We start from the raw sequence: 11,596 nt of genomic DNA, 5'->3' as shown, positions 1-11,596 counted from the left end.
GTACAAAATTCATCGATTTCTGATTGGCCAGCTAATCTGTACATTGTGATTGGCCTGAATACATCTGACGTCAGCCGGAAATGTGACGCTCCTTACCATCTTTGAAAGATTTGCTCACAATGCAATGCTAACAGGAGTTAACTTACAGGCTGTGAGTCCGAAGCGGAAGGAATTATAATAATGTCGGTCTTGTCTACATCACCAATCCCAGAAAGTAAACTGTTGCCTACAATCCGTGTGTTTGTTGTAGTCCAAGAAAAGAGATAAACGTTGGAGACGATAAGTCGCGTCATCGTTTACTTTTGGGTTTGTACCGTTTGCATACCGTTAACATGTACTAATACACACTTACACACCAAAGGAAATGGGAGATCATAAATCGGATAATTGATGCTCTTTAAACACATGAAAATCTGACTCTTATTTTTTCTCAATGTTTCAGTGCTGTAATTGGGTCCCCAGTGCTTCTATCGACTTAGAAATTGTGAAAACGTAGTTTTGGTAAACCATTCTCTGTAAGCATGTGAAATTTGGCCCCCTTGTGATGTCAAAAGGAGATCTTGTTATAATAATATGCCCCTTAATCTGCACTATCCAACCATGGCACTGCCATTTAGTGCAGAGACAGAAAATAATTGGAAATTTCCATTGGCTGTAATTTCAATTCGCAATGTCAATTTGTGCAATTCAAAGGGTAATGGAAACGCAGCTAGTGTTACATTTCATCAGCTGATTTGCCCCAGAAACGGCCCATTTTTGCTCACACTTACATAGTGGCAATTTTAACATGTTATAATAAATCATCTATATGGTATTTTGAGCTAAAACTTCACATATGTGCTCTGGGGACACCAAAGATTTATTTTACAGCCTTAAAAAGTATTGTGAAATGTCCCAGGTAGATTTTATTTTTTTCTATTGCCTGGTGGCTTCCAGGCTGGTTTTCCTGCATGCCAGCCACCTGCGCCCGTCTTATTTCTACGAGAGTTGCTTCTGGTACTCCTGTCAAGGTCTGTAGATGTGCCTTCGTTCACTGCCTCTGTTTGCTGGAGGGATGTTTCTCTTGGTGGTGTTGTAGCAAGAGACTGAGTAGCTCCTTTAGAGTAGGAATTGAGGATGTCTAGGGCCAGAGGAATAACACTCACAATTCCACCATAGAAATTCCTTGCTTCGTCACAGCTCAGGCGATTTATCTCATTGTGTGGGTACCTATTAACCAGAAATAAATGTGGCACACTGAATAAAGTATTGCAGAAAGCATGTGGCAGTCATTTTTGTTATGAATTCTGATCCTCATTTTACCATGTGTTTGGTATGAATGAAAGCAATTACAACAGAGCACCCTTACTGTTACAGTGAGCCTAATGTCAATCTTAAAGGGGACATTTCACAAGACACTTTAAAGATGTCAAATAAATCTTTGGTGTCCCCAGAGAACGTATTTTATGTTTTAGCTCAAAATATCATATAATTTATTATAGCATGTTAACATTGCCACTCTTTGAATTTAAAGTTTTGGGGTGTGTCCTTTTAAATGCAAATGAGCTGATCTCTGTACTAAATGGCAGTGCTATAATTGGATAGTGCAGATTAAGGGGCGGTATTATCCCCTTCTGACATCATAAGGGGAACCAAATTTCAATTACCTATTTTTTCACATGCATTTACCAAAACTAAGTTAGCTGGGTTGTTCTTTATCACATTTTCTAGGTTACTTCCACTTAAACACTGTAAAAGTCAAATTTTCATAATATGTCCCCTTTAAGGAAATGTATTATTTGTCTATCACTCAACTTTGCCCTTAGCTGGCTGATGTTACTGTAAGGGTCCAGGAGCTTTCTGCAGGTGTCCAGGCCCTCTCCAGAACCAGTGTTTTGATTGGACACTAAGGACTTCAGAAGTTTTAAAGCTCCTTCAAGATCAGCCATTATTTCCAAAAAGAGGGAGGAGATGCGTCTGTCTGTGGCATTGCTGCAGTGATGGTTCATGTACTTTTGTACCTGCAGATCATTTACAGGTAAAATCACACATTACATTAGTTTATAATTATATATCGTGTAATTATATACTTACACATTGTTTCATTTTTAAGTATGTATTTTTATTTATTTACACTTTTACACGATTATTAGTGGTTTATCATGATAAATACGTCATACGTAGGCTTACCTGCGTCACGGTAGATACAGGCTCAGTTTTGTCTCTAGCATGTTCCCTCGACCGCTCAAGAGCCTTGATAAATATAAATTGCTGTTGTTTGAAACTCTCATACTTTTGGTCGATGAAATGGAGTTGCTCTCTTACGTCGTTCATCTCAACTGAAGTAAAGTTACTCAAGCTGTTTATAAAAGAGGAGGACGGACAGGTTAGAGTGCAGTTTAGCAGACACTACAGCTTTTAAAAAATGTAAGTTGACATTTACAGTTTATAGGAACCGCTAGAATACACGAAAGTGGAAATTTCAGAATATTTCGAATGCTTACAATTTACGGAGAAGCTGCTAAATTACAGGAATATTCCGAATGACAAATTATGTACATTATTGATAATTATAATAATAAAATAATTATTTACCTGTGGTTAAACAAACCTGTAATGCTACGCACACTACCAGTATATCAAATTTCTAGATTGTTGCACTTACTTTTCCCGTTGAATTTATACGTTGCCAAGCAACAAGACAAGTATGCGTACAGGTTAAAGAGTACGCAAAAATCCGTCTGCAAGTATGCTTTAAAAAGAACGATGGCCATTGGCTGACGAAGTTACCACTGGCAACCAAAAACAACATACCCGTGCTTACAGAAAACTATCAACTATTAAAGGTAACAATATATAGATTTCTTATTCAGAATTTTCACCAGATGATAAAAACAACACTGTGTTTGTAGAAACGGAATGTCAAATCGTCCATAACAGTTAACTTCCGGTCACGTCTGTCATGTTTTGTTTTTCGTGTGTTTGAACGTTCAGTTTGAATATGTAGTGTAACGTAACCCGTCACCCACATTTAACATTGTTACTGACATATAACAGCACATTCTTGTTTCATATTTTGTTCAAGTTTGAAGTTTTGAAGATATCTGTAGGTATGCGTGGCTTAACTATATCTTTATTCCAAACGGTGTGGTGTGGTGTACTTCAGAAATGGATTCAACCGTAAAACCCCTCAGAATTCCTCCTGAGATGTCCATTTACGCTGAGAAACATGAAATATTTGACCTGGTCCAGGTAAAAAATGTAACCACTTGAGTTTTTAGTAACTAGAGAAGCAATTATGATCAATAACATATTTTGCAGACAATGGTGAAAAAGTTGATGGTGGAGAAACCTAATGATCCAATTCAATTCCTGATTGATTTCCTAAAGAGGGAAAATGTCGATGGTAAGAATTCGGCAGTAGAGATGATATTACAAAACGAATGTGTTGTTAAAACCGCTAGATGGCGCTGTCCTACATGATATAATATAAGAGAAACAAGTTGTAGCAGCTGCACACGTCAAACTCTCTCAGTGAAAATTCTTTTTATCAGTACAAAACGATAATCTTTATTCAATTTCAGCCTTTTGATACCAGTCAGATTTTTTTATAAATTACGTGTCATCTTTCAATAATAACAATTTCAATAACAGTTTAATTATTTTAACAAAAATATATTTTCCAGTGCCAAGAATCATGTTGCTAGGTCCTCCAGCATCTGGGAAAAGAACCATTGTAAGTGCATTACTTTATTTGCATTAATTGTTTAGTAGATCATTTAATTGCTGTTTTTAATTGTTGTTTAAATTATTTTAGTAACATTTACCACTTTGTTAAGGGAGGTACATGGTTTCAGCATATTGCATTTCAAATCTTCTGCACAGGGAAGATTATGGTTAATCACTAGGTTAATGTGGTAAGATGATCTCAGTAATTATACATAAATTACATAAATTATACATACATTTAATTTAAATACATAAATTAATTAAAGCACAATTACACAAATGCTTGTTTTAAACCCTAGTAGGGCTTCTTCATATTGGATGTTTTTAAACACCTAAAATTAGTAAATATTTGTAAATTCAAAAACTAAATTTGTACTATTGATTGGAATACATTTGCGGTTACAATATATGTTGGCTAAAACGATGTTTTTTTTACATCCTCATTAAAATTTTTGCTATCTTATGACTTGTCTTATATGTGACTCTCAAAAACAAATAATGAGATTAAGAGCATCAAAGTTTGATTTCCCTCACATATTTGAAATTGATTTTAATCTTTTACATGGCTTTACTGAGTCAATATTAAAGATATCAAGGTTATATTTTCACAGAACGTTCTTTACATTACAGTATGTAGAACAATTTAGTTAGAAAACAGTAAATCACCAAAAAATGACTATAGCTGTGTTTTACCAGACTGGGTTACAAATTTGCTTTGTATTTAAAATTGACCTCAAAGCCTATAATGAGATAATTAATGTCAGGTTTCTATTTTGACAACCTACCCTATGGGGCATGTCACCCAAAGTTAAAGAAATCAACCTCTCTAAAAGTATTCACAGAAACACTTATTGTCTTTTATATTTGTTTCTCCTGCATTTTTACCTTTTATACCATATACTTGAGGGATGTACTGTCAGACATTGATTGGGATGCCTCTTCAGTCATGCAATGTTACTGTTCTATAGCACAGCATGCACGTCCCTGATTTCTGACTATTTTGATCTGAGTCTGTCAGTGTTTCTGCATTTTATATGCTGTTTTAAATTGTCCTCTTTTGTCTTGCCGCAGGCTAAAATGTTGTGTGAGCATACACAAGCTATTCATATAACTCTCGACAATATCTTAAAGGACAGCACTGACCTGTGCCGAGCTGCACAGCAGTACAAGGAGCAAAAACAGGTGAGGTGGTCTCTTTTTAAATATATGTCAAGGTGTAGTATATATTTTCCTTCTGAAAGAACAGAGAAAATACGCATTTATACTTGTGCGTGCGCAGACGATGTACTTAAGTGCAAAGTATCTTAAAGAAAAGAGTAGTTGGGAATTCATTCATCATCTTATTCATATTAAATGTTGGAAAATGAATGTTATCAGTGTTTAATAAAGTCTGTGGATGCCGGTAATGGCTGTCTCTGTGGAATTGTAAAGATGTACAACTGATTTTATCTGAAGTCGGATCATGCAAATGCAATCCAGGCTAGTTATTCGATAAAAAGGCGGGTTGAATAGAATTAAAAGAAAAAAAGAGATCTGCTTTAAAAAAAAGTCCCTCCCAATGGTTTAATTATTCTAATTATCCTCTCATATAAACTCTCTATGGCCTTGAGTTTAAAATAGAACGATCCAAAAGATTCCAATTATTATCATTTTCACAAAATTCACAAAGGAGAGTGAGATGAAAGCAGTGGAGGATGTCATAAATATTTAGAGATTCAATAATCTCAATATTTTAATGTACTTGTTTAATAATAATTGGATTGTTTTCACGGACAGTTGTTTACTAGTAAACCAATATATTCCAGGTATGTTTTCTTTGAACTGCTATATTAATGTTAGTTAACAGTGTCAGCAGTTCTACTGTATATGAAAAGCGCATAAGTGAGCATTTTATCAGGCTCTTATGTTTATATTCAGTAATTTCACTTTAATGGCAATGAAAAGGTTATTAGTCAGTAATTTAAATAAAAATATTCTTTGCGCTTAGAGGACTTTGCTGCGAAATCGTTGTGGCGCTGAACAGATTCTACCGGCAAAGCTGAATGGCTTGAGGCCGGGATTAAGCGGATTTAAAGGGAAACTATTTGATGAATGTATAATTCATGATGAGAGCCTTTGGTCAATATCATTATCTCATTTTTGACGGAGGTGGCGTTTGCGGCTTTTGCCTTTGAGCTCCTCATTAGTCTTTCGTGTCTTTCATTGCGCATGTTGACTGAGTGGTAGGCAACTGATGATAACAAATTCAAATCGGAGGAATTAAAGGTTTTATTAAAAATATGATTTAATTCTCCGATAATTAATTGTTGATAATTGTCTTATAGGACATCCCCAAAGACCTTTGGATCCAGTTAATTCAGCAACGCCTATCAAAGATCGATTGTCTTAGACAGGTAAGGGTTTCTTTTATTTACCTCTAAAAACAATTAACCGTAAAATGTTTCAACAAGCTTTACATTTCATCTGGTTTAAAAGAGAAATCCGACACGTTCAAAATTCAATTCCTTTTTACAGCATACATTTTTCTTTGAACAAGCGTGATGCCCAGATAATGTAATGTTTGTTTGTTTGTTTTGTTTATCAACGCTCTATGATAAGTAATTAGGCGCATGTTTCTCTGCCTCCCTTGAGGAACGCTGGGAAGGGTCTGAGGGAATGTAGAGACTTCTTCTGACTGCCGGTGAGAGTTCTTTGAGAAAAGCTTTCATCAGCAGACCCCTCACCGGCTGCTGGATACGTGTGATCTCGGTACTAATGCCACTTAAGAGCTTCGCTACTGAGGTGTCCATTCACGTAGCATCTTAGATCTCACACCCTTTTTAAATCCACCTTTCATCTCCCCATCAAATCACACAATCAATCCCGATCCCCCTGTTCGTGCCTTTCTCTGAAGTGTCAGTGTCTCCCGTGCAACCGCGCAGAGAAATATGTAAATCATTCAACTCCGGACGGCGTCTCCTTTAATTCCCCCCTAAACTCTGCAATTGGGTTTACTTAGGCTAGAATCCCATTGCTAAACTTTTTTCATTTGGCATCCTTTAACTTTCACCTTTTAATCTCAGTAGTTTGTGATTAGCGACTCCTTTTAATCTAGTAATGGATGTTTATCCCTTCAGGCAATCTGTCCGTTAGTATTTATCAGGTTATTTAATTTTCCTTCTTAACTGATCTGCATATGAGCAGAGGATTGAGGTTCCTCAGTAGATTTAGATACTCCTGCTTTGTGCGTGCTTAAATGGGCCAGAGAAGGGAATGATTGACACGTCACATTAACACCAGAGCTTAGACAGCTAAGCTTAATTGCCCCGCCGCTGATGCCTGAGCGCGAGCTCACGTCTACCTGTTTTTCCAAATTAAGCAACGTTGAATGTTAATCATGCCTAATCTAGGTCATCTAGTTCATCTCTGCCTGTCACAGCTTCTCAAGCTGTCTTAATTCTTGTTTCGTTCGCTCTCCCTTGCTCTCATGAGGCAGCTGTTTGTAAAACTTTAGACTCAGAAAATGAAGGCAGGGAGCAGAGGCAATGAATAGTGATTTAAAGTAAAATATCAATTTAATGAGTGCCTTATAGTCCTGAAAAAAACAGGCCCTAAAGTACAAGGTAAAAAATGAGAGAAAGATCACGGGGCACGTGTCTTAGTCATCCAGATCCCTAATGAGGCTTGCAAATAAAGTTATGCTGTTTGAATTTGCATAGTGTCTGTAATTCTATTTTGGGGGAAAGCGAATGCATCTGAAGAAGAGTTTGCAAATGAAATGATATTGAAAGTTTTTGAATGTAGTTAGTTTTATTAAAATGTTGTTTTAGGATGAAGTACCAGAAATGACAGAATATAGAAATTTTCAGTTATCCTGAAATTTTAAGTGGTTACTTGCAGTTATACTTAATTCATGGTAGTAGTATCATAATTTTTTTAATAAACTTAATATTATTCAATGAATTTTGATCTGTAAAGCAAAAATAAACTTTAAAAAAGTACACCTTAAAGGGTGCATATTAGTACCTAAAAGTAGGTATTCAGTATATCAAGATTTTGTGAATATATCAGGGTGATTCTCGTGACTTATGAGGTGTCACGAAACATTTTGATAAAAAAAAGTAAATGCTATCAAAATAAGAAGCATACTGTTACAAACATCTCTTCATGTACTATTTTGCACATGATCTCAAATGACATCATACAAACCAATTTTGTGGTCTTTTCCACATTTAAGGGGAAAATTTTCATTACCGCAACGTGTCCATTACTGGATTTGGGCTCTTTGACATGGAAATATTTATAATTAAAAAATCTATAAAATAAAAAGCTTCAGTGCATGTTATACTATAAAAATTTACAGTAAAGAAACATGTGGTATTTGGTGATCATTGGTAAATGTAGAGACAATAATAAGGAATATAAGTGTGTCCAAGACCAATTTTCTCATCCTCTGCAACAATTTTCAATCATTGTTTAAGCCCTCAATGAACTAACATTTTCAAAAAATTAGTTGGAAGGGACATAATTGACTGTGACACTTAAAATGGCTACCAGGTAGGCAGTTCTTATTTTTTTTTCTCCAGATAAAAGTAAAATTTTGTTTGTCATAGTACCTAGACAACTTTTTAGTTTTCATTACCGAAACATGAGTTGTAAATGCGTATATTTAATGTAATATCTTAGGGCTCCACGATTTGGGTAATTTTTCCCATTGCGGTTATTGATGCTAATATTGCGATGTGCAATTGCGATTATACTAAATGGTATCATGAGTCAACTTGATGGGTTTTAAGGAAAATCCACACACAGTTTAGCTAAAATGTGTATTTGTAAAACTAGAAATGTTTTCGTATTGCCACGTGATGTAGCAACTGCTCAGTGTCAGTAATCCTAAATCCAAATACCGCCATACAACAGACATAGAATTTTTTTTTTTTAGCTACCAGATCACTGTCAACCTCCTTTGCATCCACCTTCGCTCTGGTATTAGTGATGACGCACACCACACACGTGCATGACACACGTGCACTGCCTTTTTTGTTCGTTTTTCTTTCTTTTTTTAAACAGCAAGGAAAATCATCAAACTGTTATCAGAAAGTTTGTGTTAACAAGTCCACACATATATTTATTTAATATAATTGCAACATTTTGCTGTCATATAATCGCACAGGCTGACATTGCGATTGCGATGCGATTAATTGTGCAGCACTATAATATCTTCTTGCGGTAATGATAATTTTTGATAATGATAATCTAAAAAATGTAAATAGTTCTATAGGAAATATTTTTTAAAGCTCACTTAACACACACTGTTTCTGCATTTCTGATGTTAATCTGGAGTACCTATAGAGTAGTATTACATCCTTTATATCTCCGAAGAGTCTTTAGTTTAATCAGATTTATAAACGAAAGATAAGCTTTACAGAATCTTTCCGATAACGTACGAAAAAATAAAGAAGGAGGAGTTACTACCGTGGGAGGAGCAAGTACGAGTCATGAAACACTATACAACATTATTTAACTTATGATTCACTACATGTTCGTGTCATTTATATAATATGCACGTGCCTATTTCCAACATAAGACAGAAGTCTTACTTACCGCATACAACTTATGACCCGGTTGAGACTTTTCAATGAAATCCAGCGCATCATGAAACACACACACAAAACTCCGCTGCTACCCCGGATAATAAACTATATCCATTTTTTCATAAGGCTGTCTTTCTTCTCCTTACATCCAAAAACACACTTCTTCTTTCGTGCGATTGTTGAGTTTTGAAATTTAACAAAGCTTGTCGCGTGATGTGATGTTTGAAAGTTCTAGCGTCTCTCGCTGATTGACGGGTGGGCGGGGTTTTCCAGGGGAAGTGCCCATATAAATAAGTGATGCGTAGAAACATCAGCTGGATCCATAATCAGAAAAAATTTTCAGAAACTTGTACGAACCCTGGAGAAGTGCATTCGGCACAGAAATACTCTGTAACTGCTTTTTTGACACTTTGCCTACGTTTAGCATAAGGAAACAATGCTATAACTGTGTTAATAAGTCAGAATGCATGAAATACCTTTCCTTATGTGCAAAAAAATTGGCTTCAAGGGCTTTTTAAAAATTCTGATGCTGGACACCTTCCAAATCTGGATTTCGTGAGAATCACCCATCAGTATTTTCAGGATGAGACAATACAGACTGTATCGTTATTGTCTGACATGACCCTCCTTTTTTGCAACAGAAGCTCTTCCAGAAATGTACACTGAGATCAAACGTAAGCGTTCCAACCAATTTAAATGTTGTGCAGGTGTATATTTTTAAACAGGGAGGAAAACCTGTTTGAATTTTATTTTCATCATACGCAGTTTTAATAAAGGTGATTGTGACATTTTACATGAGGCTTTGACTTGCATGTATACTTTTTTTCGCTTTGTAGAAAGTACAGTGTTATTTATCGTGCCACGTATCCCAAAATTACAAAGATAATGGATTTCGGTTAGTCATACCTCAAAGGTAAATACATATGTGTACCTAAATGGTACATATTTAAGGGTACCGTCCCAGTGACAGCTTGAATGTACAGTTTATCCTGTACATATTGCTTAATAAATATCAAATAAAAATAATTTTCTATTATATTATAAACAAAACATTAGTTAATAGATTAGCTTACGTAATCAAACAATGAGCAATATTAATACAGCATTTATAACTCTTAGCTCATGTGAATTTCAGCATTTACTAATAGATTTTTAAAATCGAACATTGTAATTGTTAACATTAGTTAATGCACAATGAACTAACATGATAAATGCTAAAAATATATGTTTTTTATTGTTTGTCTATGTTAGCTAATGCATTTACTAATGTTTACAAATACAACCTTATTGTGAAGTGTTACCAGAATCATAAAATGGGAAATAAAGCAACAATAAATTAAAGCATAAATTCAATTAGTGGGCATCTAATTGAGATCTAAAAATAAACTTCAAATTGAGTGTTTTGCAACCATATTGTGGATGTATTGTGTGGGGGAGTAGTCTGTGGAGGTCTGCATGTCGGGGACTGATGCTTCTGTGCCTCTGCCCTGCCTGCTGTTGGGCTGGTTTGTGACATCTGCTTTATGCATGTCCCTCCTGTGATAGCTGGCCTCATTGCAGATGTTCCAGTCCTGGGGTCTCTGTCGGAGCCCACTGTTACAGCCCCATAGCCCCTTTTGATGTCGGGATGAAACAGAATGGAGCAGGTCGCAGTGGGGCTCTGTTTTCGAGTGTATGCGTGTGGTGGAGGAGAGCTGTGGAAAAAGCTAGGAAAGGGTCTGAGGATTTGAAACTTGCGGGGGTTCGGACTTTCCCTAGGTCTCCCCATATTGATGTAAAACCTGATTTATTTTGTGTATGATGTTTTTTTCAAAAATGTCTTTGTGTTCCACATTAAATAATCACTTTAAACCACACTGTTCCCTATACTTAATAAGATCTTCAAGAATACTCCAGAGCTTTGAAAGAGCAGCCTGTGAGCAATGAAATGTTCCTACGGGTAGACCTGAAACTAAATGAGGCTAAACGGATAGTGATCGAGCATGTAATGCCCCTTGTAACCCTTGTATTTCAGTATGCTCATCGACTCGCCGTGTATATTCACGCCTGTTAGTTTACGTAGGCTCGAGGCCCTGCATACAGACGCGTGAATCAGGCCCTGCTCACAGGCTTCCCAGCCACAGAGGCAATCAAATGCTTAATGGGAAAGTAAGTGGGAGGAAACTCGCGCGCTGAGATCAGGTGAAGCAAAGGATAGGTTTGCCGTTAAAGATCAAAGGCTGAAAAAACAAAGGCTGATATCAAACAGCCACTAGAAACTCGGCAGCAAAAACCCACAGCTCCTCTGATAATACTTGGATCTATAAATGTTTGTT

The 11,596-nt window shown here is 36.1% G+C and overlaps 2 protein-coding genes across 9 annotated transcripts in view; one reads left to right on the top strand and one right to left on the bottom strand.

Annotated features, from left to right (window-relative positions):
- Positions 1-841: 841 nt before the first annotated feature.
- On the bottom strand, positions 842-2,772 carry spaca9 (sperm acrosome associated 9). Of its 3 annotated transcripts, none has more exons than XM_055199328.2 (4): positions 2,645-2,772; positions 2,170-2,338; positions 1,795-2,000; positions 842-1,209 (listed from the first exon to the last, which is right to left on the bottom strand). In XM_055199328.2, exons 2-4 carry the CDS (start codon positions 2,311-2,313, stop codon positions 906-908), a joined length of 654 nt encoding a protein of 217 aa, XP_055055303.2. In that variant the 5' UTR covers positions 2,314-2,338; positions 2,645-2,772; the 3' UTR covers positions 842-905. The 3 variants fall into 3 exon arrangements, with proteins under 3 accessions (XP_055055303.2, XP_055055302.2, XP_055055304.2); XM_055199327.2 differs by having other exon boundaries at positions 2,575-2,694; XM_055199329.2 differs by having other exon boundaries at positions 2,591-2,692.
- ak8 (adenylate kinase 8) overlaps positions 2,699-11,596 on the top strand; it is a 34,221-nt gene continuing 25,323 nt past the window's right edge. The window contains exons 1-6 of one of the 6 annotated variants that reach the window (XM_055199321.2): positions 2,699-2,825; positions 3,146-3,231; positions 3,301-3,385; positions 3,666-3,715; positions 4,780-4,890; positions 6,033-6,101. In XM_055199321.2, the coding sequence (XP_055055296.2) occupies positions 3,148-3,231; positions 3,301-3,385; positions 3,666-3,715; positions 4,780-4,890; positions 6,033-6,101 (399 nt within the window). In that variant the 5' untranslated portion in view covers positions 2,699-2,825; positions 3,146-3,147. Of the gene's footprint in view, positions 2,826-2,967; positions 3,232-3,300; positions 3,386-3,665; positions 3,716-4,779; positions 4,891-6,032; positions 6,102-11,596 lie in introns of those variants that run through there. The other 5 variants (XM_055199322.2, XM_055199324.2, XM_055199325.2 and 2 more) reach the window with 5 other exon arrangements.

This window comes from Misgurnus anguillicaudatus, chromosome 22, assembly GCF_027580225.2.
Source record: "Misgurnus anguillicaudatus chromosome 22, ASM2758022v2, whole genome shotgun sequence".
Taxonomy (NCBI): Eukaryota; Metazoa; Chordata; class Actinopteri; order Cypriniformes; family Cobitidae; genus Misgurnus; species Misgurnus anguillicaudatus.
The sequence above is the reverse complement of the archived record's forward strand: the minus strand, read 5'-3'. Positions and strand labels throughout refer to the sequence as shown.

Coding starts and splice junctions, on each gene's coding strand:
- spaca9 (XM_055199328.2), bottom strand. CDS start 2,313: ATGAACGACGTAAGAGAGCAACTCCATTTCATCGACCAAAAGTATGAG. Junction 2,001..2,169: donor CTGTATCTACCGTGACGCAG/GTAAGCCTACGT, acceptor AATGATCTGCAG/GTACAAAAGTACATGAACCA. Junction 1,210..1,794: donor ATCAGCCAGCTAAGGGCAAA/GTTGAGTGATAG, acceptor TCTGGTTAATAG/GTACCCACACAATGAGATAA.